Source organism: Oryctolagus cuniculus, chromosome 8, assembly GCF_964237555.1.
Source record: "Oryctolagus cuniculus chromosome 8, mOryCun1.1, whole genome shotgun sequence".
Classification (NCBI taxonomy): Eukaryota; Metazoa; Chordata; class Mammalia; order Lagomorpha; family Leporidae; genus Oryctolagus; species Oryctolagus cuniculus.
In genome coordinates this window covers 110,482,663-110,508,203 of record NC_091439.1, presented here as the reverse complement: position 1 = coordinate 110,508,203, position 25,541 = coordinate 110,482,663, and the positions used below count along the sequence as shown (strand labels likewise).

The following is a 25,541-nucleotide window of genomic DNA, read 5'->3' as shown; positions in this document are numbered from 1 at the left end:
TCATCAGGACGTACCCAGAGAGAAAGGAAAGCATGAGACGTGTGCGATTATTCTGGCTGCTCAAAGGAGAGACACAACATCTGCTGGCCTCTAACTTCTCAGATCCTTTGACATTTGAAAACTTCACTTTAGCTTTGCCATCCTTCTAAAACATGGAAATAAGTGTTATTACACCGACTTACTGGTGAGGAAACTGAAGAACATTTAAAATGGGCAGCAATGCACATGGTTGGGACTAAAGGCCATATCCTCATGCAAAAGTGTCACCAGCGGCAGCCGGTTTGCGTCGATTATTTTTCACCAGTGGAATAAGAGTTACAGTTCAGAGGGATGAAAGTAGGGCTGGTAAGACAAAGTTTATTAAAGTGTGTTCCAAGGAAGGAAGGGGCCAGTGAGAGAGGGTGTGGCAGCCTTTCTTCTTGGTCTGGGGCTGGTATCCCTGAAGTATGAGGGGCGTTGACTGGTAACGTGGCCATGATGCTCAGGACTGGCATTTGTGATTAACATCTGGGAGCTGCACCTGTGCTATGAACTGGACTTTTCTGGTTTGTCTGAGCTCCCATGACACTCTAACCACAAGTTAAGCCTCAAAGAGGGCAGTCTTTGGTGGGTCCCCATGGAGAGAAGGGTCTTTGGCTTCATGCCTGGGAGAGTCTTGCGCCCTCTTGCTATCTGAGGAACGCTCTACTCTTGTCATCATTTGAATTATCATCTCCCAAGCACTCCCTTTCGGTACTTCTCAGACATACCTGACAACAGATGATCATGGTTGCTAAAAACAGTCCACAAGGAACAGTAAAATGAAAAGCTATAATCAGAATACACGTAAGACTGTCCTTTGATGAGGCTGTAATGTAAGAGGTGGGAGGAGACGCACACAATGTCTTCAAGCCACCCCGCTGTGAAGGTTTCCCTCATAGCATAGAAAGAAAGGCACCTGTCATGAGGGAGGCATCCAGGCAAGGAACTCAGTTTGGCAGCAAGCGAGGAGGGAGCCTTCTCAGGGGAGTTATTAATGCTTTATGGGCTTCTCTGCTTGTAGAAATCCTTTTTCAAAGCTTAGCTCAAATGCTACCTCCACCAACAAGGCAATTCTGAGGCCCCAATTATTATCAATGCTTCCGTTCAGTTTAAGCAACACCTTGAAAGGCAAACTCCCTTCAGGGAGCTAGGAGGAGATGGAAACCCCTTAGCAAAAGATAACTGGTTCTCCCATGAATCTACCTGAGCTCATTATAGACTCATGAAGTAAGAAATAGAGATAGATATGGGCTGGGAGCTATTCCCTTGGGTCGCTCCAAGCAAGACATGAAATCCTCACTCAATCATTTTCCACAAAGGCGAGAAGGTCTATTCATTGTTATGCACCACATAAAGAATGGAAGGGCCAGATAAACAAGACGCTTTATTTGTGGCTGGATTGAAGAATCGAGTAAAGAGTTTCAGAAAAACTCACGTAATTCCTATCTAATTTGATAGACACACGCCATAGAGGCAGCATCAGGCCCCGAAGGGAGTGAGAGTTTTGTCTTCCTTAACCCTGCCTCCATAACTCTGGTCTCATTTACATTCTGTTTCTTGCTCACTGTCCTTCAACTACATTTTGGGTTCCTTGCACATGCCAAGCGTGCCTCTGCCTCTGGGCCTTTGCACTTGCTAACCCCTCTGTATGATAGATTATTCACCCACAAATCTGCAGGGCTTACTTCCTTTCTCCATTGAGATCTCTATCCCACCTCATTAGAGTGGCTTTGTCTGACCCTGACACTCAATCCCTCTTCATCACTTTGCTCTGGGTCCCCTTATATCGCAAGTTCTTCTTCTTAATCCTGAGCAAAACAACACATCAATGACGTTTGTTGCCTTGGCTCCTCGGAGGAAGGACTTTGTTTTAGCCCATGCTGAATCTATGGAGCCTACAAGAGTTCCTGGCACTTGCTAGACCTTCCATAAATATTTATGGACTAAGTGAATAAGTGGGAGGATATGAAGTGGGTTTCAGAAAAGCGATCATACTTCAACAGCATTTAGAAGTACACAAGCGAGTCTCCTAAACAGGTGAGAGAGCTGAGAACAACAGGTGGAGGTGTGTTCAGATTAAGGAGGATGATATTAATGCCATGATGTTCTGTGGTGCTGCTAAGGTGCAAGCGTTTCATCTGTGCGTCTGTTATCATGCAACCACCTTTTCTCTTGTAGGCTAGTTAGTTGTGTACTACCCTTCTGTCTTTCTCAGTGAGCTGAGAGCTCTTATTTAAGGCCTGGGACTATGTTTTACTCATGCCTCTAGTTCCCACTTTTTCAAACAAAGCAGGTATTCAATGATTGCTAAATAAGCAAAGGCACAAAAACCCATTGGTGGATTTGTGCATTCAAAATGGGCTTTTACATAGAAATTCTTGAGCCTGTATTTATTGTGAAAGGCAGAGTGGTGGGGGGCAGAGAAGACAAAGATCTTCCTTCTGGTGGTTTCTTCCCCCAAATGTCTGCAGCAGCCAAGGTTGAGTAAGGCAGAAGCCAAAAACCAGAGGCCAGGAACTCTGCCTGTGTCTCCCTTGTGGGTGGCAGGAACTATCACCCACTTCCTTCCAGGTACACTATCATGATGCTGGATGGAAGCAGAGTGGTCAGCGCTTGAACTTAGCCTCTAACATGGGACTGGGCACTCCCAGCAGCTCCTTAACCCACCGTGCTGCATGGCCACCATTAAAGTGATTTCTTTCTTTCTTTCTTTCTTTCTTTTTTTTTTTTTTTAGCAAGTGAACATCCCATTTCAAACCTTTACAACTAAAAGGGACCTTGGGGATTACCTAATTCAGCTTCTCATTTTTTACTTGAGAAAAACTAAAGTGCAGAAAGGTTGATTTCTCAAACTCACACGATGAGGTGGCATAAACAAGTGGGAAGATGAAATGAAACACCATCGAGACCTAGAACTCCAGTTCTAACCCGCACTGGGGCATCTTTCCCTTGGGAGATGTGTTCTTGAAAGCAGCCTGGAAACTTAGCATTAGCGGTTAAAACAGCACTGCACAGAGTTTACAGTCTTGGAGAAACACTCGGGCACATCTGCAGGAAGTCCCAAGGATCTTCACCGTAAGGTTCTGTTCACTTCTGGGTGACAGACAAAAGGGGAAGATCAGCTGGTGAACGTCACATTCACTGTGTGATAGTCACGCTTTGGGACTGCACGCAGCATTGCTAAGCGGGCAGTTTGATCTCCAAGGCGCCATTGGGTTAATCAAACAAGAAAAACCCGGAAGCAGGATGACACATGAGCCCTGGGCCCTCGAAGGCTCATTTCCCTTAAGTTCTCCTTTGAAAACCATGCAACACAGGTAAAGCAAATGTGTGGAAAATTTCAGAAGGGTGCTCACAGCAGGTCCCAGTGCCCACTTCCAAAGACGGTGGTGCAGCAGGTTCTCTCATGTGCACGTTGTTACTGTTTTTTTAAACAAGAAGAATGCATCATTCATGGATCACTTTTGCTTTTGATGGCTATTAAAATTAACTTCTCAAGACTATTAATCGTTAATTTCTGGAGGACGGATTATGATTTCTTTTGCAGAAGAGGACCGACAGGTAACTGCGCATTAAGTTTGATAAACAAAAACCTTTAAGATAAATCAAAGCTTTAGACAAAGCATCACAGACAGGAGAGAACAGGAAGTCTTCCTAGACGAAGGCAGGGCGGGGGAGGGGAGCCGCGCCGGCGCAGTGCGCCCGCCCGCCCGGAAGCCACGCCGGAAGACCGAGCGCGACGCCGTGGGGGAGGGCGGGGCCACGCGCAGCGCGCAGGCGCAGTCAGGCGGGGGGGGGGCCGCGGCCGCGGAAGCGTAGCCATCTAGAGACGCCGCGCCGCTTGGACGCTGCTGCGCGTGCGCAGGCGGCCGGTGTTGAAGTCCTCGCCTTTGCCGCCTCGGCCGCTGCGGCCGTCTGTCCGGGATTGGCGTCTCGTGTTTCCTTGGCTCGCCCGCTGGCGGGTTCGCGCCCTTCTCGCGCCCCCGGGGCAGCGAGGCTGGGGCAGGGGTTGGCTGGGGGCTGTTGATTGGCGCCTTGAAGGGGCGGCCGGGCGGCCATGTCGGCCGGCGAGGTGGACCGCCTTGTGTCGGAACTGAGCGGCGGGACCGGAGGGGATGAGGAGGAGGAGTGGCTGTATGGCGGTACGGAACTTCCTGTCCCTTGTCCCTCGGCGGGGGTCCCTGGGGGCGGCCCGCCCGGCCCCGCGCGCCGGCCCCGCGGCCTGAGGGCCGCTCCGAGGCCGAGCGCGGCGGGCCTGGCGGCACCGGGCCCCGCGTCGCGCCGGCGGCCTGGCTGCGGGCCGCTGCGGCGTCCCAGGTGGGCCCTGCCGCCCCTCGGACACAGCCGTTGAGAAGTCTGGCTGAGTGAAGGCGATGCGGAGACACTGCCGTCTAACGTGGGCGCGATGCACCTGCCAGCGCGCCTCCCGGGCAGGGTCGTGCTTTTACAGTAGTCGACTCGGGGACCCAGGTTATGGCCCAGAAAGAAACCCCTGATGTCGCCCGTGCCAGGTGACGTTGTGGTTTTTTTCTAGGGACCCATTAACTCGCGTTGTAGAAGCACCGCGTGGCCCTTTTTGGCCTGCCTTTCTCAGCGTTAATCTATTTTTCTCTAGTGCTTCTTGTGCTTGCTTCTTGCAAGGTGACTTGACATCGGGATTTTTTAACTTAAGTGGAGCCGCAGGGCCCCTTTCTGTTCCACGAGGTTTGCAAGTTCGTGGTGTTTGCTTTCCTAAAACGTGAATTCTTGATGGTTTCCAGCGTCACATAGTAAAGGTGTCCGTTGGGCACCAAGCAGCCCCTCAGTGACGTAACTGGAATAAACGTCTTAAAAAAAATTCCTCCTCTGTCAAGGTGCGGCACTGTGAAGTTCTTTGCAACGTGAATGGGTAACTTTGTATCCGTGAGGTCTGAGGTCCCGTATAGGTGTGTCTTGTTGGGGGATTGTAAGGTGATCTAACTCTGCTGTGTTTGTAGGCCCGTGGGACGTGCACGTGCACAGTGACTTGGCAAAGGACCTAGGTTAGTGCTTGTGACCACTTCAGATTTGCATGAGACTGATTTCTGTAAGAGTGGGATCTTCACTTACTCGCTTATTTATTCTGTTTGGTAGATGAAAATGAAGTTGAAAGGCCAGAAGAAGAGAATACCAGGTTAGTGCAATTGCCTGTTGATCTTGCACACACGTTGTGTGAGTCCATCAACAAATTGTCAAAAGTTCTTCATCGGCATCCTGACAATGTTTGGAGGACGCTGAGTCTTTCAGACTTTCTTCCGAATTCAAGGCCTACCCTTAGACCAGTTCCATTTGGTAGCAGCTCAGAGGACGGTTTTTAAAGTTAGACTTTGACTAGGTTTTACTATTAAGTAACTACTCATCAGTGAGCTCAGTAGCAGAATGTACAGTGTAGTCATCAAACTAAGGAAGATATTTTAACCTCAAGACTTTTGAGGAACTCTGAAGGTTACTGCTTTTACAATCTATTAATATTTTTGATAGTCTAATGCACCTTGTTATGACCTCAGTGCTTTGTATTTAAGTTGAAAGTTAACATGTTATAAGATTGAGTCTGTCAAATTATCAGAGAGGTGTGGCATTTGTAGACATTTAAATTTCAAAACAACTCACGCAAACTCATGCTGACTTTACTCTGGCCGAATGCACTGGTGTTCTATAATGTAGGACAGGGTGGTAAAAATGGGAACTTTAAAGAATGTTTGTATTTAGAAAGTGGACAGCATCTCACTGAACAGCCTGAGGTGGCTGGAATCAGAGCTAAGACAGGTGTTGGTGACGCTGTGTCAAAACTGAAACCCCAGCCAGCACACTGCTGGTAGGCTTGTCAGAGGCGCAGCTGCTGCAGAGCATAGACTGGTAGTTTCATCCAGTGGTTAAACAAGTTACTGTATGACTCAGGCGTTCCACTCCTGGGTTTATACCTTAGAGAAATGAAAACACGTATCTGCTCAGAAAGTTGTCCGTGAATGATCATAGCCACATTATACATTAAAAAAAAAAACAAAACGGAAGCAGCCCAAGTGTTCGAGGACTGTTGAGTGACAGGTTAAGTGTGGAGCGTCTATGCAGCGGGATACTGTTGGGCCGTGAACAGGACAGTGAAGTACTGCAGCGCGTGGCAGCACGGATGCACCTGGAGAACATCACGCTAGGTGAAGGAGACCCATGGCAGAGGACAGCATGTATGTGACGTGTCCAGAATAGGCAGATCTAGAGCTAGTGGACTAGTGGCTGTCAGGGTTTTAGGGGAGGGTTGAACAGCAGTGACTGCCAGTACACCTGAGATTTCTTGTCGGGGCAGTGCAGATGTTTGGGAATCAGGTAGCTGCACTGTACTGAACCCACCAAACCGATGTAACTGTGTCCCTCCGTGGATGGGTTGGGTGGGAAGTGGAAACGGGAACAGCTGAGGAAGGGCTATGCTTTTCATTCGCTGCTGTATCAGATCTTTTCATTTAGTTCTGAGTTTTATGTTGTCACCTCAGCTCCTGACCCTGATCCCAACCACAAAATTGGGATTAGCATAGTTTATAGTTATGAAATTTGTTAAATATTCATACCCACTTCTTCAGTTGGAAAATAAGTAAATTGATTACAAGGTATAGATTCACAAATGCACTGTTTTATAGGTAATTTTCATCCCACAGGTTTTTATTGTTTTTGCTTTAGTTGGAGATTGTTTAAAATGCCACTATAGAGATTAAATTGATGTATATAGAAACTGTTTGATAGGAAGTTTAGAAGATATTTGCAGCAATGTAATTAAAAGAGCTCTGAACTTGTCAATATCTGGTCATTTTTCTTAGAAATGCTACTCAATATTTCTGAGACTAGGGCCAAATCCCTTTGTTGCTTTGTACTTTAGTTTTCCCATCTGTAAAGTAAGGCAATGGTTAACTCCCGCTGTCAAATCAGTAATTCGTGTTTAAAGTGTGAGAGGCTAGTTAGATTATGGTGCTGTGAAAGTGTTATTTGTTAGTTACGGGCTGTGCGCTGAAGTCTTAGGAGAATGGGATGTTTTATTGTTACGTATCAGTTTTACTGTGAAAGGACAAGTTCATGTGTTACCTGGTCTTTGAAAATAATCAGGTGTACAGTTCATCAGAAGAAAAACTTGAATTATAGCCCATCATCAAATTTCAGATCATTAAATTGTATTAAAATGTGAAGGCATTTCTGTTCTGCTTGTTTCATGTTTGGTATTAAGGATAATAGAGAATAAGATAGGCAGATTTTACCATCCAGTGGGGACAATAATTCTAGGAAACTTTAATAGATGTGCCTTAAATACTAGTACAATCAGTCCATCCCCCCTTTTTATTTCCCCAAAGAAACCTTTAATTTAAGGAATACAAATTTCATGGGTTTCATAAATACAAGTTTAGGAACATAGTGATGCTTCCCACCATGCCCACCCACATTCCCGCCCCTCTTTCTCCTCCCGCTCGTATTCCCAGTCTTCTTTTTTTTTGCTAAGATCTGTTTTTCAGTTGACTGTATTCTGTCTCTGAGTCGTGGTATCTGACATGTGCACTTATGTTACTGTTTGTAGTGCTAATCCTCCATCTGGGGTTGAAGATGAAGCTGCTGAAAATGGCGTACCAAAACCGGTAACATAGACCTCGAAGTCCCGTTCCTTTCCTGTTTAAAATCTTTGTAACTTCACAGTTCACTTAGAAAGAGTCAGTGTTTAACATCACTTTTAGTGTTGGACATTTACATCTGGTGCCATCGAAAGCACGTGTAGGAATTAGGTGGGAGAAGATAGAGGCGAGGACGTGGCATGTGCAAGGGCTTGATGTGTGTTGCTTCCGAAAAACTGGTCACCTGTCACCTAAATAGATCATACAGAGTTTGCTATTCAGAGCAAACATTGAGTCCCATAGCCTAAATTTCAGTGTAAAAGATTTTTAAAAATGTGCTTCCCTTTGGCTTGTTTTATTTTAACTTTCACTTGCTAGGCAGAAGAGATAGAACTTCTATCTGCTAATTAACTCCCCAGACTCCTGAGACTACCAGAGGCTGGGCTGGGACCAAAACTGGGAGCCAGGAACCAAATCCAGTTCTCCCACTTTGCTGTGCCAGGAACCCGATTACTTGGGCCATTTCCACAGCTGTATTAGCAGGCAGTTGGAGTCAGGAAGAGGAGGCCAGTATTGAACTCAGGTGCCTTGATCCTGGATGCTAGTGTCTCAGTTGCCAGGACAAAGGCATGCCTGCAATGTTAAGGTTATTTAGCAGCACTTCTATTTGTGGTAGTCATTCCCTTAACGCCTGTTAAACTGGTATTTGGAGGTCAACATATCATTCCTTGTAAACTTGTATGTTTTAATAATAGAAGAAAGGATTACTGTGTAAGCTTGAACTTGTGTACAAAAAAGTGTTTTACTTAGGTGATCTGCTGATTTACCATTAATGTGATTAAGCTCAAAAAGAGCCTTTTAGAATGAAAGTAAAACCGTCTTAAGTGGCACCACATTGCCTCAGAAGGATGTCAGGTTTCTCTTTCTGCGTTTTGGGAACAGGAGTGTGAGTGAATGCCAGTAGTAATTCAGCTGCTTCTTAAGCTGTTGGTACTTTCAGCCATTCCTCAGTGAATCTTGCAATTTTTTGGTATATCCTGTTTCGCTAAGAATTCCTCAGGTAATTTTATCTTGTAAATATCTCAGTATATTCCCGTAGATTCTTTTTGCAAGGGACAGTTACAAATAGTAAGAATTACGTGAGGTATTACCAAAGAAAGATGATGTTGGAAAAAGGACTTTATAAATTCTTGTTCCTTTTTATCATGTAGAGCATCAGAGTTGTTACAAATTAGTTGAAATTAAGCTGTAACTTTTTCTCTAAAAACTGTATTTCAGAAAACAGGTTGGTTACATATTTTTCGGTTATTAATGTTGGATGCTGAAATGGGTTCTTGAGTGTATTTCATAATTGTCCTTGTTGGTGTAGAAAGTGACCGAGACAGAAGACGATAGTGATAGTGACAGTGATGATGATGAGGACGATGTTCACGTCACCATAGGAGACATAAAAACGGGAGCTCCACAGTATGGGTAAGTTATTTTTAAGTAAGTAGCTATTGTGTGGGAAGCTACGTAGCAAATGCTGTGCCGGTGTCAAACCATCAGTGGTTAAAAACATTGTTTGTATATTTTTCTACCTTAACCATGATAAGAATTTTTGTTAAAGTTTCAGCATGAAAATAATTTCTCTCCTAAAGATGTAAGTCATCTGATTAGGTAAAGGTACATGGAAGCAGTAGCAGTTCTTGATTCTTGTGTTTAAAGAAATTCTCTAGAATAACTGAGAGCTATGAAATCTTTAGTTAGAATTAGGAAACCTCTAATTGCATTTTACATCTATATTTCTCATTCTTTTACTTTATTATCCAAACCTGAGTATAGATTTTTAGGGTTTTTTTTGGTCTAGTAAAAACTACTAAAGTTTTTTTTTGGGGGGGTTCCTTGTTTAGTTGATTATTCTGTCAGCTTTTTAGGCCATTGTGTTAGTCTCAGGTTTTATATTGTGTAAGCTGGACTAAACACTCATTGGACATTTGTAGGGAAAAAAAGGAAGGTAAAAAGGGAATAAAGTAAGAATTGGAATTAGGTGGAATAAATCAATAATTTTTGTTCAAATTGTATGATGTGATTATTATAGCTTGTGCAGTAAAAACACAAAGTAACTCCATTAATTTCACCGTAGTTCATTAAGCAGCCTTATTGGCAATCAGCCATTTTATACACACACACATACACATATACTCAAGTTTTTTTTGTAGAGCTCTTTTTTCCAAAGTCTTTATTTTAGGATATTTTAGGATTTTTGGAAGCTTACCCATAATTTACTTGTTGTCATGGTCAGTTTGGCATTATTATAATGAATACTCACTTAGCAACTTATTAAGGAGCAGAGTACAAAGTAGCTAACAGACTCAGTTACTCATGTTGAGGTAGATACTTTTTAAAATTTTTGTTTCTTTATTTGAAAGTTACAAAGAGAGAGGGAGAGACAGAGAAAGAAAGCTCCCATTCACTGGGTGGCTCTTCAGATGGCTGCAAAGCCAGGCCAGAGCCAGGAGCTTCATGTGGGTCTCCCATGTGGGTGGCAGGGCCATCTTTCACTGCTTTTCCCAGGCCTTTAGGAGGGAGTCTGGTCTGGAGTGGAGCAGCTGGGACACATGGGATGCTCAGTTGGCAGGCAGAGTCTTTACCTGCTGTGCCACAGTGCCGGCCCAGAGGTGAACACTCTTAATGTGGTCCTCATACTCGCTTGGGAAAGCAGATAATTAGCGTTGGACTGGCTGTGCTGGGAGGGAGGTCTGTCTGCATTGTGCAGAGGACACACTTGTGTACAAGACTATATTAGTTGCGTATTTGGAGGATATTATTATGTCAGATTATTTATCTTTGCTAATATAGAACAATTTAAAGCAAATGGCAATTTTTTGTATTGTTAGCATCCATTTGGGAGTAGGAATTGCATGCAGATTTTAAATATTTGTAGACTTCCGTGATCCTTTATGTGAACTGTATTTCTTAGAGCAGTTTTCAATTTCATGAACTGTAGTTATATTTGTGCATGTTTATCACCTTTAGATTCTAGACCCCTTTAGGGTAGAAGTTATGGTTTATGAATTTTCTGTTCCTTTGTCTAATTTATGGTATTCTATAAATGGCTTTTTTGGCTATTTAAGCTGTTTCTGAAGACTCTTCCTACCTTAATTAGGAAGATTTTCAAAAAAGTCATGTGTTGCTTAATGATGGGGTCGTGCTGTGAGAAATGCATCTTTAGGGAACTTGTCTTGTGACTTGGAGGAGCTGCACAGCCAGGGAAGTCAAAATCACTTACGGAAGGAGTTAGGGGGGTTTTGGCATGCCACTGTGGAATTTTAAAGAATTTTAGGCAAGTCAGGTTACTTAAAAAGATAACTAGCAGAAGCAGTTGGGATCCATTAGATGGGGAGAAATTATCTAATGGAGTTGAAGTATTTCTGGTTAGATGATAACATAAACTAAGCCAGCAGCGGTTGTGTATATTTGAGTGAATCCAGAACAGAAATAATATGGGTAACTGTTAGTTGTGGATGGAGGAAGCCAGAAGGGCTCCATGACTTGAAGGTTTCTAGAGCAGTAACGTGAGTACCCGTCATCGGAGCAGGTTAAAATTTGTCAGTATGTTCTTATTTTTAAAGATTTATAAATTTGAAAGTCTGGGTTAGAAGAGAGAGGAAGGGAGAGAGAACAAGCCAGTGTGACCTTCATCCGCTGGGTCACACCCCAGGTCGCTGCAACCACCAGGGTTGTGCCAGGCTGAAGCCAGGAGTCAGGAGCTTCTTCTAGGTCACCCACCCGCATGGCAGGGGCCCAAGTACCTGGCCATCCTCTGATGCTGTCTCAGGTGCATGAGCTGGCAGGAAGTGGAGCAGCGGGGACTTGAACCTGGGCTGCTATATGGGATGCCGGCATTGCATTGTATTTGAACGCGGATCAGACTGACTTGAGTTTGTCTTATGTGTTTACATTAAAAGTGCAGCCTGTAGTGCTTCAGCAGCACATATACCAGAGAAGATGAGCATGGCCCCTGCACAAGGATGACATGCAAATTAAATTCATGAAGTGTTCAATAAAAAAAAATGCAGCCCAGTAATGATTTCAGATGTCTCTGTTTGTGTCTCCACAACCTAGGTCACAATACAGAGCATTACTAGTATCCTGAAGCTCACTCGTTTCCTCTCAGTCATTAACCACCTTCCCCCAGCAAACACTGTTGTTTCACCCCAGGTTTATTTTTGAATTTCATGAGTGAACTTCTGTTACGTGCATAGTACTCCATGGTTATTTGAAACAGGATTTATCAATAAAATAAAATGTAGGGAAGACTGAAAGGAAGCCCCTGGGTTGGCAGCAAGGTGGAGAAGTTTCGTTCTTCCCAGATTGCTCTGTGTTAAAGAAGAAGGAGGCGAGGAGAGAAGAGTAGCTTACAAACCATTGTTGCTTTTCCTACCAGATGTCTTGTGAATTTGTTATGGTGGAACATTGAGCTAATGCCTGGGAGGTTTGAGATGGAAATAAGTTAGACTTTGATTTATTTTTAAAATATTTAAGTTATTTAAAAGTATTTATTTATTTGAAAGGCAGAGTGACAGAAGGGGAGAGACAGAGATCTTCCATCTGCTGGTTTACTCCCCAGATGGCTGCAGCAGTCTGGGCTGGGTCAGGCAAAGCCATGAGCTGGGAATTCTGCCCTTGGTCTCCCACATGAATGGCAGGGGCCCAGGTACTTTTGCCATCTTCTGCTTCCTTCCCAGGTGCATTACCAGGAAGCTGGCTCAGAAGTGGAGCAGCTAGGGCTTGAGCTGACACTCTGATTTGGGATGCCAGCTTTGCAAGCTGTGGCTTAAGCCACTGTCCCATAACACTGACCCCAAGTTAGGTTTTTTTAAAGAATAGTTTCCCTTTTATCGAGCAAGTTACAGACTTAAAATATTTCCCAAAATGTGTGTCTATCCCTTTACTATATACTCATGTGATTGATATATAGAGAATGTATTATTGTATGTGGACTCTGTGAGGATAATTTTTATTCTTTTGTTTTTAGGAGTTATGGTACAGCACCTGTAAATCTTAATATCAAGACAGGAGGCAGAGTTTATGGAACTACAGGTAAAATCTGTATTTGCAGTCGCATCACAGGCAGAATGACCTAGGTCACTTAGCTCACTTTCAGAGCAGTTTCTGACCACGTTTCAGAGATGAGTAAAGCCTTCTGTCAGGGCTGGGTGCAGGTGTCTTGTGCTGTGTGGGCTGCATAGTCTTGGCATGTTTGTTTCACAACGCTTTAAAATGGTTAAACTCTTTATCGCTCACAGGCTGCACAAAAACTCTTGTTATCATTGTTAGCAACTTCCTATTGGTGCAGGGATACCTCATTAGTAATAAATCCTTAATCTTTCTTTGAATTTTTTTGATAGTTGCACCATAAGGTTTGACTTTACCTACTTTGTTTGTGATGAGCATTACTCAGTGCTTTGGAACACTTGACATTTTTTTTGTGCCAGGAATGGTAAGATGGCGCTGAGTTTTGTCTGTCTGTGGTGTCTCTAGCTTCTTGCTAATGTGGATCATTCACCATTTTGTGATTTTATACAATAGGAACAAAAGTCAAAGGGGTAGACCTTGATGCCCCTGGGAGCATTAATGGAGTCCCACTCCTGGAGGTCGATCTGGACTCTTTTGAAGATAAGCCATGGCGGAAACCTGGTAAGATCACTTTGGATTATAGTAACTTCAAAGGTTTTCACTATAAAGTCATCAGAAACATTTTTAATCATCAATTTAGAATATTATTGTTTCAACAAAATTATTGTCTTAAGCACATGATGAGAAACAATGACCTGGTTATTAATTAATGTTAGGCCACCAATAATATTTAATAAATGAGACTTGCATATGGTTTAAAAGATTTATTTGGGAGGCAGAGTTACAGACAGAGGGAGAGACAGAAAGAGGTCTTCCATCTGCTGGTTCACTCCTCAAATGGCCACAACGGCCAGAGCTGGGCTGATCTGCAACCAGGAGCCAGGAGTTTCTTCTGGGTCTCCTACATGGGTGCAATAGTCCAAGCACTTGGGCCATGACCCATGGCTTTCCCAGCCCGTTAGCAGGGAGCTGAATCGAAAATGGAGCAGCCGGGACTCGAATCGGGGCCCGTATGGGATGCTGGCACTGCAGGCGGAGGCTTAACTTACTACACCACAGTGCTGGCCCCAGCACCATTTCTAAAGGAAATAATTCAGATTAAAATGTTTGTAGTATTTTGGTTTGTAGTGATAATTGAGAGCTGGTAAAAGTAGAAGGTGTAGATGCCAAGACTGGTAAAACTATATTTTTCTAGTTAACAGTTTTGAGGCTGTATAAGAATACAATTGATATATTTGTATACTTAAAGTGTGTTTCATCTTTAGGTGCTGATCTTTCTGATTATTTTAATTATGGATTTAATGAAGATACTTGGAAAGCTTACTGTGAAAAGCAAAAGAGGATACGAATGGGACTTGAAGTTATACCAGTTACCTCTACTACAAATAAGATTACGGTAATTAGTAAATATTCCAGAATACCCTTGCTTTTTCTACAGTCCCACTTGTGCTCCCCAGTTAAATCACTTTTTCCCTATAAAGGTGGTTAAATAATGCCATACGATAGTTTAAGAATTCCATTCTCTTTACCATGTTTGTTTTTCTTCCCTTCCTTCCCTTCCAGAGTTTTATATTAATGATTGTCTGATGTTTTTAGTTTCAAGTCACAGACCAGCCACAGCTAGTTTGTCTTTTTATGGCCTATCAATTAAAAATTATGTGGTATCTTAATGGGGAATATGTTATTTAACTTAGGCCGAAGACTGTACTATGGAAGTTACACCAGGTGCAGAGATCCAAGATGACAGATTCAATCTTTTTAAGGTGAATTTTAGTAAATTATCCTTGGTTGCTCTCATTTTTTGTTCTTGAGTCTGCTCCCATGCCACTACTCAAGGGACAGAATTAAAATTGAAATAGCTGCCTTTTTTCCAAACCTTCAGCTTCCTGGTGACTTACAAGTTTGCTGATTGTTGTTTTATCTCTTCTTTTGCAAGCATGTGAATTTATAGCCTGTTATACTAACATGCCAAGTAAAACTATTCTTTGCTTGTATGTTGTGATTTTTGAGACATAGTACATGTTTGTTTGTAGGATCTGAAAGTTCATGGCAACAGGTTAAGTTCTCATTGTAGATCACACTTTAATCTTTACCAGCAGAACTGGAGATTCTTTCTCCTGAGTGTTTATAAAATGGTGAGGCACGTGGTATGCAGTTATTATCTATATGATGCTGAGATCATTGGTGTGATGTCTCTTAGTTCCAGATATCTTCAAGAATTTTAGGAATTCTCTGAGACTCTAAACTCAACATTGGGATAAAGCCATTGATTGTTAAAATTAATATATAAAGGGTGTTGGTTGAAATTTGATACTACTGTTCGATTCCGTGGTAGCAACACAGGTAGACTTAGCCCAAACAATAATGTGATGTTTTCATACTTCTGTCTTGAAACTTTTTGTGTGCTCTTCATTCTTTACCTTGATACTGTCTTTGTGTATTGAATTGCACTGTGATGAAGATTGGGAGTGGCTTTCAGCTTGGATTCTGTACTCAGGAAACTTTTGTGGGCTGAGTATGGAACTGTGCCCCTTTTGGGATTGCAGCCCTGTCCACCAAAATACTGCCTTATGCATTGCATGTGCTATATCCGCAGATGTAGCCGCTCTGCTGGACACAGTTCTGTATAGTGAACTTAATTTTAATTAACATCACACTCTGGGTAAGTATTTGGTTCTTGTTCTGTTGAAAATATTTTGAAAATATGTGATGGTGTCTCCCCTGTTTTAAAAGGAGGTCAGGTTCTCTTTGCTGACTCTGGACTTAGGCAGTGACTAAATTGTTATCCTGGAACAGGTTGTGTGCAGTGGTGCATCAGAAGTGACAACTCCCTTTGCAGACTGCTGGCTTCTGAATACTTTGGTTTTTTGTTTGTTTTTCTGTTGACTTCTAGAAACAGAGTAGGACTAATCTCATCAAAGGTAGTCATTGCAGCTGTGTTTTTTATATGCATAATGTTTGTGGAAAAATTATTTTGAGGTTTATTTTGGTGATAGGACCAGAGGTCATTGACTTTTGCAGTCTGATTTATTGGCTTCTGAATGAGTAAGGACTTGGAACTTATGGGTAGAGTGTAATAGTTTTCTTGCCTTGATAATGTGCTTAGATACTAATAATGTCTGGATTTGGAACAGAGTGTGCATTTTAATGTCTGTGGCAGTCCTTTTACCTTTAGGTGGGTGTTGTGATCTGTAGGAAACAATAGCACTAGGACCATGATGAGAAAGTCCTTAATCTTAAACTGCCTGCAAACATTGGTGTGGACGGTGGGAAGCTGCTTTGAGGGTTGGCAAAAGCATGCACATCTGATTTTCAGAAGAGGAACTGGCAGAAGGTTAGACTAGAACGGGAGGGGGATAAGGAAAATCAGACCAGCTAGGGAGCTTGCTGTAGGCACTCTAGGAGTGGAACTCTTAAAGCTGAATGGGCACATGTTTGGATTTAAGAATCATAATTAAATTTTCATATATACAATAAAAATACTTCGTCTTCATCCTTAGTCAAGTGAGCGACAAGCCATCAGCCTCTTTTAGGTAACTTCTTTTGCTTTTCATTGTGTAGATTTTCCAACATAGTAACGAGTGGGGAAAGTGGTACAAACGAACCTCTAGGTGCTTATACAGCTTCAGTGAGGACCAGCATTCTGACATTCTTGAGGTACAGCCTTCTAAATACTTTAGTATGAGTAAGGTCTTTGTGTTAAAATAAAGGAAGTTGAAATGTAATAGGTATAAAGATAAGCCACTCAATTGGGTGCAGGTGAGTTGTGTAATTATAGAATTCAGAGTGGGGTGGAGAGATTGGGTAACATGTATGATAGGTATGCGTAAGAAGAAAACTGACCGCATCCTTTTCTTTAAAAAAAATTTAAGATTTATTAATTTATTTGGAAGAGTTACAGAGAGGGATAGAGAGAGAGAGAAATTTTCTGTCTCCTGGTTCTCTCATCAGTGGCCAGGCCTGAGCCAAGCTGAGGCTAGTCACCAGGAAGTTGATCCGGGTCTCCCACTTGGGTGCCAAGGGCCCAAACACTTGGGCTTTCCGCTGCTTTCCCTGGTCATTAGCAGGAAGCTGGATCTGAAGTGGAGCAGCTGGGACACGAATCAGCACCCATGTGAGATCCTGGCGTCTCAGACAGAGACTACCCACTGCACCGCAATGCTGGCCCCATCCACTCTTGTTCTTATTTATTTATTTATTTGACAGAGTTAGAGAGAGGCAGAGACAGAGAGAAAGGTCTTCCTTCTGTTGGTTCACCCCCAAAATGGCCACTACGGCTGGAGCTATGCCGATCGGAAGCCAGGAGCCAGGTGCTTCCTCCTGGTCGCCCACGTGGGTGCAGGAGCCCAAGCACCTGGGCCATCCTCCACTGCCCTCCCGGGCCACAGCAGAGAGCTAGCCTGGAAGAGGAGCAACCAGGACTAGAACCCGTATGGGATGCTGGCGCTGCAGGCGGAGGATTAACCAAGTGAGCCACAGCACTGGCCCCAAGATATATTTATTTATTTATTTGAAGAGCAAAGGTACAGAGAGAGGAAGGGAGAGGTAGAGAGCAAGCAGCATCTTCAATGACCTGGGTCACTCTCCAAATGGCTGCAATGGCCAGGGCTGAGCCAGACTGAAGCCAGGAGCCTGGAACTCTATCCCAGTCTTCCATGTGGGTGGCAGGGGTTCAGGCACTTGGGCCATCTTCCACTGCTTTCCCAGGTACATTAGCAGGGAGCTGGTTTGGAAATAGAGCAGGGGGACTGAAACCAGTGCTCATACGGGATGCCAGTGTTGCAGGTGGCAGCTGAACCTAGTATGCTCCAACAGTGGCGTCTTAAAATTCTTTAAAATCCACATGTGCACATACGTGTATGTGCATACATGGATTTTTTTTCTTTATACGGAAATGTATATGAACTCTGTCATCATTGTTTTGAAATCTCAAAGTTATATTCATTTCTTTTTTGTTTTGTAGGATTATTTTATTTAGTTGAAAGGCAGAGAGAGGGAGAGATACAGAAAAGATCTTGCATCCACTGGTTCATTCCCCAAACAACTGCACTGGCTAGGGCTGGGCCATGCCCAAACCATGATTCTGGAATTCCTCCTGGCTCTCCCATGTGGGTGGCAGGGGCCCAAGTACTCGAGCCTTTTTTCTGCTGCTTTCCTTAGCTCATTAGCAGGGTGCTGGTGTCGCAGGCAGAAGCTTAACCTCTGTACCACAGTGCCAGCTCCACGGTTCTGTCTGGTTTTGATCTGTTTCCATCCGCTGTACCAAGTCTGGAAACACAGAGCCTTCACTTCTGGGACTTTCCTCTATTATTTCTCTACTTTGGACTACCTTTTCAGATGTTGGACCTCTTAGCCTGGTCCTATAGTTTCCTGATTTTGTCTTACTTTGTTTTTCTTTGTCTGCTGTTATCTGAAGTTTCTTCAGCTTTGCTACCCTTATAGTACTCAGCTTTCATTTCTACTGTTGTATTTTTAGTTTTCATGGAAGTTTTTTCCCCTTACTGTAACTGTAGCGCCCCACCCTTCAGTCTTGCAGTAATGCCCTATCTCCCCACCACCGATGACGCCATCTTGCAAAAGATACTAATGATAAGTTCTCTTCCTGCAGTCTTCCCCTCAAATTGATTTTTTTGAAGTTTGTTATTTTTGGCTTCAGACTTTGAGTTTTCTGCAGTATGTGTTGATTGTTGGCCAGTCACTGGTTAAGAGTGGGCCCTGAAGCTCTGTGGAGGTGCATAGAGCTTGCTCAGAGTGGCATTGCTGTCAGGGCACAGCTTGTTACCAGTCCCCTGAGGTCAAAGTTGAGGTTTTGCTTTTTTTTCTTTTTGTTATAATTTAGTTTTTTTAGAAAAACAATCCAGTATCCTGCCTGGAGAGTATAGGTCTGGGTGATTGGAATGTTCTGGGAACGTCCATTGTCAGTTCGAGAGCCTTGGGAGTCCTGCGTAATCTTCAGTGCGTGTTTGCCTTCTCGTGCTGACTTCGGATGCGGCTTTCCTGGGGCTGGCTCAGTCACTTCCTCTTTTCATCTGCTCTCAAAGCATTTCATTTTGTTGCTTTCCCAATATTTCTGTTCTTGTGGATTGGAACAAAATGGTAGATTACTTAGATCTGATTTTCTTTTCTCGCCCTCGTATTAGGTGGTACATGCTATTGTAGGTTACTGTTTCACTGTCTTACACAGCTGCGGGAGCGCTGTCTCCTGCAGCACAGGTCACTCGGCGTTCCTGCCGCCTTGCTGTGGCGCTGACCTTGACGCCCGATGCTGTGGCGGGCACGCCAAGGAAATTCCAGCTCCCCACCTTGCGGTACAGTGGTGCAGTGCTGGCAGGATTGGGGGATGCTTGGTTTTCCAGTGCTACGAACCTTAGTCCCATTTTGTTTGGATTTGTAAGATCTGACAAAAATTCCTTTTCATAGTAATTTTTAAATTGTTAGCTCATTTGGAGTGATAATCCCATTATGTTCTGTTGGGACCGTTTTGAGTCTGTAATCCTTAGTGCAATGTCTAAAGACAGGGAATTGGATGATTGTGCAGGCTGACTATATATTTATTTATTTATTTATTTATTTTTTGACAGGCAGAGTTAGATAGGGAGAGAGAGAGAGACAGAGAGAAAGGCCTACCTTCCGTTGGTTCATCCCCCCAAATGGCCGCTACGGCCGGTGCTGCACCGATGATCCGAAGCCAGGAGCCAGGTGCTTCTTCCTGGTCTCCCATGTGGGTGCAGGGCCAAAAGACCTGGGCCATCCTTCACTGCACTCCTGGGCCACAGCAGAGAGCTGGACTGGAAGAGGGACAACCGGGACAGAGAATAGGGAGAAAAGAGAATTTAAAAATCGGCCTTGTCTACCTTGTGCCGTCTTCACCCTTCTGCTGTTGTAGAAATTCCTTCATCTGTACTCTCCCTCTTCCTCCCCTTTTACTCCGTCTCCCACTTCTCTTCCCTGCCTTTCTCCAGTCCTCCTTCCCAGTTTTTAATTGAGCGGTGACTATGCCAGGAAGTGCATTAGGCCTGGGCAGGGCAGGGAGGAGGTGGCTCTAAGAGACACAGATCCTGCAGTCTTGGGAGTTTATCAGTATTAATGGGAAAGATAGGTTTGAAGTAAGTAAGCATGCCAAAGATTACGTAGTTATAAACTCCATGTCCTGTCGAAGAACTTGGGAGAAGTAACAAGACATTTGAGCTGAGTCCTAAAATCAGTCAAATAACATGTATTTATTGAGTACTTAAACACTTGTCAGGGAACTTCAGGTACTAGGGATACAGATGTATCCATCTTCAAGGATCCTAAGTTCCAGTGGCAGCAGACAGGTAGTACTCATGTAACAAAATAAATTCAGGTAATGATGCTAGTGAGAAGTTGTGTGAAGGGAGTAAAAAGTAGCTGTGATCAGGGACACTACAGCAAGGAGACACTGTGTGCTATGGTAGCCCCCGCCGTGTCTCGCAGAGTGAGAAGGAAAGCTTCTGTCCCCTGGTTGACTACCCAGATGGCCACAACGGTCAGGGCTAGGCTGGGCTGGGTCAAGGGCCTGGAAGTCCATCTGGGTCTTCCACATGGGTGCAAGGGCCCACTTACTGGGGCCATCTTCTGGTGCCATCCCAGGCACATCAGCAGGGAATAGGATCTGAACCACAGTGGCCGGGACTCAAACTGGTTCTCTCATGTGGAGTGTTAGGTTTTTAGGCCATGGCTTACCAGCTGTACCACCATGCTGGCCATACATTTTAGACAGGTTATAACAAGTGAATTTTTTCATTCAGTGCATTTTAGACAGGTTGTAACAAGTGGAGAGGCAGCGGAAGGGCTGAATATGGTGGTGGGTTTGACCTGGGTTTTAGGAGAGGACATAGTAAGTTATTGTGATGGTGAAGTTAACATAGTGGATGTTGACATGTACTAGGTAATTCCCGAGATGTTGTGTTGTGTTTTGTTTTCCTTGAACCACAAGGTAGATGGTGATGCCATTTACTTATCTGAGGAGTACTTGGAGAAGGCGAGGTTGAGGGAATTCAGTAGTTTTGTTTTGGCCGTGGTAACTTTGAGATGCCTCCGAGACGCTGTCAGAAGTTGGGTATAAATGATACGGTGCTCAGGGAAACCTTGGGACTGTGGTGTCACCTCAGGGCGTTGCTGACATCCCCAGGGAGAGTCGTGTGTTTGTATTATCCCATAGGTGCTTTTCCCATTTAGCGCATTGCTGTGATCATTGTGTGTCTGTTTTTTCCTAAGGTTGGGATTCTGTAGTGTTTAGTTAGTTCTGTATTTGATGAATGAGTCATGTTCACTTGCCCAGTTACCAGAATCTGTCAATTATACATGTCAAGTTTCTGTCAAATCCATTTCTGTCTTTCTGTCTCCATTGTCCTGGTGCTGATTGTTATCCCTCTTTAGTGCATCTTACATGGATAGCTTTTTAAATAGTGGAACTCATTCAAGTCAACTACATTTTGTAAAGGCCTAATTATATGAAGGTATCAGTTATAGATTGGATTGGACACTAGTTAAGGAGAGATCTGACCATAATGACTTAAATACACACACTTAGGATTTTTTTTTTTCCTCACATGGTGGTTAGTTGGGAGGTAGATGACGTCTGGAATTGAATCCATGGTTCAAATATGTGAGAATCGGAATATCTGAGATTCTCTTGGCTTTTGCCATATGGGGAGGGAGACTGAATTGAATTTAGGTGGAGCAAGGGCAGTAGGATTTAAGTAGGAAGTAAAATAGTGTGATGTTACTTGAAGGTATATTAACTTAGTTTAAATTTAATGACTTGTTGATGAGCTTAAGATAGGAAGGTGAGTATAAAAACAAAATAACATAAACCTGGCTAGAGTATAATTGGACTATACCCAAAAGGATGTGATGGGGTAGACGGGTTGGGCATATCGTGGAGAAATTATGAAGTAGATGCTATTTTGAAAATTAACAAGAAGAGGGAAGATAGGTCTTGAGGGATCGGGTGACTGGATCTGCTGAACTGGCAGGGCAGTGGTGATGGGAGAACGGGGAAGTGGTGTGTAAGTGCAGCAGCTGTCTGTTCGTGTTCATGTCACCACGGTCTGGATAGAAAGTGCTCAGAGCGGCTGCAGTGGCCCCTGGCAGTTTTCTTAGATGACACTGATGGGCACAGAGAAGATGCTTCAGTGCCTCTCTTGAACTCTGACACTTGGAATCATAATCGAGTATTCTAGACTTAGTTGTGGTGATCTGGGGGAATTAGACTGAGTTTATAGGGCTTCTCAGCGGCATCAGTGTGAACGCTTAGTAGCTGGAACGTTTTCATCCCGTAGTCCATCTTTGATGCCTTCTGCCTAATGTTTTTCTAAAATAAGTTAATTTAATAAATATTCAGCAATGAAACTTTTTTGTGTTTAACTACAAATGAGATGTTACAAATTTATTTTAACATCTTCAGTGTATTGTACTTGAATGTCCTAATTAAACAAGCTAATGAACTTTTTTTAAGGTGCAGCAGGGAAGAACTGGAAATTCAGAGAAGGAAGCGGCACTTCCATCTACCAAAGCAGAGTTCACTTCTCCTCCCTCTTTGTTCAAGACTGGGCTCCCACCAAGCAGGTTCGTTAGACCCTTGCAGCTCAGTGACTATCAGGCGTTGGCGCCTTTACACTGTTTGTGCTGTGCTAGGAGTAAAAACTGCTTCTCCTGTCAAAAGCTAGAACATCTGTCTTTGTTGTAGCACCAAAGAAATTATTTGTGAAACTCTCTTGGTGCTCTTGGATCGTGCTAGAAATGAAGGGTTGTGTGCAGTCGTGTGTGTGTGTGTGTGTGTGTCCCCATGTGCACGTCCATGTGCATGCAAAAAGAGACGGCAGCGTGACACTTGAGAGAGGTGCTCCCAGTCCTGCTCTTGCTGTTTTCTATACTAGTCTTACGTAGAAAATAACTGGATTTCCTGAGACCTATTGACTCAATGGTATTTTGCTGATTTTAGTAAAAGGTTGTAGAAATTTCAGCCAGGAAAATCTTTTAAATTTGACTCATTTTCTTTTATTTCTTTAGTTTGATGTGAAACACCTAATTTTGTGTTTCACAAGGTGCCAGATGTAAGAGGCAAATGCACTAGAAAATGTCCTTTTTGTTTAAATGCAACAAACAGATACCCATTGCTCCATGGTCAGGAAGATGGTGAAGGGTGGCTAGAACTAGGACAGTCTGTTGTCAGCAGCTTAGTCTTAGGTTAGATCAGTGACCCAGCTACCACCAGCTCCTAGTTCATTTCCCCTGTGTGTTACTTGTTTGAGGTTATGTTTCATAATAGATCAATGCAGGAAGAGACCTTAAGGAGGATTCTTATTTACTCCTGTGATATTCTTGAGCATTTAGCTAAAATTAAATGTCATTAAGCAGTCCTGGGTTTTTATGGATTGTCATAGACATATCTAAATGTGATTATTTAAACTGTGTACAGTGTCATAAAATGACCATAAAGAATTCATGATAGCTAAGGAAGATTGATCCTTTTCTTTCCTATCTTGTATTTTTTATAATAGGTCAACATTCATTCATTGAGTTTATGATGTTTTATAGGATTGAGTGCTGTTAAGAGGCAGGACTCTGAGGTCAGACTTCTGAGGTTCAAAATTTGGCTCTCTGATTTACCAATTCTGTGTCTTTGGGCAGGTTCCCTCATCTAATTGCACCTCAGTTTGCTAATTTGTAAAATGTACTGATGGTATTTCCCTCATAAGGTAGTTTATAGATTGAATTTTGGATTATCTTTTTTTTTTTTAAAGATTTATTTATTTATTTGAAAGTCTGAGTTAGAGAGAGAGAGAAGGAGAGGCAGAGAGAGAGGTCTTCCATCTGCTGGTTCACTTCCCAATTGGCCGCAATGGCTGGAACTGCGCCGATCTGAAGCCAGGAGCCAGGAACTTCTTCCGGGTCTCTCAAATGGGTGCAGGGGCCCAAGGACTTGGACAGTCTTCTTCTGCTTTCCCAGGCTATAGCAGAGAGCTGTATCAGAAGTGGAGCAGCCAGGACTTGAACTGGCATCCATATAGGATGACAGCCCTGGAGGTGGCGGCTTTACCCGCTACAACATAGCACCAGCCTTAATTTATCTTGAGTGTTTTAGATCAGAACCTGGTTTGTAGAAAATATTCTATTGTAATTAAACTACTTGTAAATCAGTAACAGTTTTTCTGTATCTTGTCTTTGGTTCATTTATTTTAATTTGGGCCAGATTATATAAGGACGTGTGCCACTGTGTGAGCTTTGGCTTTTCCTGTAAATGGAATAAATGGGCAGTTGCTATTGGATTTTCAGAGTGATGGAATAGTTTGATTTAAATTTTTAAAGTCTCAATATAGCTGTTTTATTTATTAAGAACAGACTACAGAGTGAGTGAGGGTGGAAAAAGGCCAAGTGGGAGGTTGCAGCAGTTGTATTGACAAGATATAACAGTGACATGGACCAGGGTAGTAGTGGAGATGGTAAGTAGTCAGATGCTAGATACATTTCAGAAGGTAAGCCAATAGGTTATCTGAAAGGATTGTATGTATATTATATAGAGAAAGAAGTCAAGAAGGAAGGCAAGGTTTCTGTCATCAGCTTAGTAGGAAGGATGAAGTTGTCATTGATTGAGAAGGGAAAGACTACAGGAGGGGTAGTATGTGGAGCAGAAGACCAAGAGTGCCTAGTGAACATAAAAGTGGAGAATTTGGGCAGGAAGGGGGATACGCCAATCGAGAGGGGAAGGGATGTGGGCTGGAGATACAGACTTGAGATGGTTAGTGTTTATATGAAGCTGGGAAATGCAGTTAGGCTGTAAGTCTTGACAGAGAAATGGTGAGGAGACAGAGTCTTGGGGCAGTGTCCTTGTAGGTCAGAAAAATAAAGAACATCCAGTACAAGGAGGCCACTAAGGAGGAGTGACTAGGAAAGTGCAAGAAGACCAAGCATATGTCTAGAAAAGGGGGTTTTAAGAACAAAGAATGGGGGCTGGCGCGGTGGTGTAGTGGGTAAAGCCGCCCCCTGCAGTGCCAGCATCTCATATGGGCGCTGGTTAAAGTCCAGCAGCTTCACTTCTGATCCAGCTCTCTGCTATGGCCTGGGGAAGCACCCTGCACCTGTGTGGGAGACCCTGAAGAAGCTCCTGGCTCTTGGCTTTGGATCAGTGCAGGTGCGGCCATTGCAGCCAATTCAGGAGTGAACCATTGGATGGAAAACCTCTCTCCCTCTCCCTCTCTCTCCCTCTTTCCCTCTCTCTCTGTCTCTCTCTCTGCCCCTCCTCTCTCTGTGTAACTCTGACTTTCAAATAAATAAGTTGATCTTAAAAAAACAAAGGAGAGACAATTGGATTTTAAAGCGCAAAGGCCATTGGTGATCTTAACCAGGATAATTTCCAGTGGCACATGGTGTGGATAAAAATCAGCTTGGAATGTGTTCAAGCAGAGATGGAAGGAGAGGGATTAGAAAAAGAAAATGTAGGCAGTTTTGAAGATTATTTTCTTCTTTAAAAAATATTTACTAATTTATTTGAAAGAGTTACAGAGAAGCAGAGGCAGAGAGAGAGAGAGGTCTTCCATCCTCTGGTTCACTCCCCAAATGGCCGCAATGGCCAGAGCTGATCTGATCTGAAGCCAGGAGCTACTTCCAGGTCTCCCACACACGTGCAGGGGCCCAAGGACTTGGACCATCCTCTACTGCTTTCCCTGCCATAGCAGAGAGCTGGGTTGGAAGTGGAGCAGCTGGGACTCAAACCGGCATCCATATGGGATGCTGGCACTGCAGGCAGTGGCTTTACTTGGTATGCCACAGTGC

At 43.5% G+C, this 25,541-nt stretch overlaps 1 protein-coding gene and 1 pseudogene across 19 annotated transcripts in view; both read left to right on the top strand.

Annotated features, from left to right (window-relative positions):
- Positions 1-3,802: 3,802 nt before the first annotated feature.
- Positions 3,803-25,541, top strand: part of FIP1L1 (factor interacting with PAPOLA and CPSF1) — a 69,012-nt gene continuing 47,273 nt past the window's right edge. For 7 of the 19 annotated variants that reach the window (XM_017337805.3, XM_051835053.2, XM_002721784.5 and 4 more), the window contains exons 1-10: positions 3,803-4,163; positions 4,998-5,042; positions 5,134-5,173; positions 7,592-7,649; positions 8,992-9,095; positions 12,643-12,707; positions 13,197-13,304; positions 14,009-14,139; positions 14,438-14,506; positions 22,225-22,334. In XM_017337805.3, the coding sequence (XP_017193294.1) occupies positions 4,079-4,163; positions 4,998-5,042; positions 5,134-5,173; positions 7,592-7,649; positions 8,992-9,095; positions 12,643-12,707; positions 13,197-13,304; positions 14,009-14,139; positions 14,438-14,506; positions 22,225-22,334 (815 nt within the window). In that variant the 5' untranslated portion in view covers positions 3,803-4,078. Of the gene's footprint in view, positions 4,164-4,284; positions 4,533-4,997; positions 5,043-5,133; positions 5,174-7,591; positions 7,650-8,991; positions 9,096-12,642; positions 12,708-13,196; positions 13,305-14,008; positions 14,140-14,437; positions 14,507-16,304; positions 16,401-22,224; positions 22,335-25,541 lie in introns of those variants that run through there. The other 12 variants (XM_051835051.2, XM_051835050.2, XM_070048116.1 and 9 more) reach the window with 3 other exon arrangements.
- On the top strand, positions 11,584-11,666 carry LOC127487926 (U6 spliceosomal RNA; annotated as a pseudogene).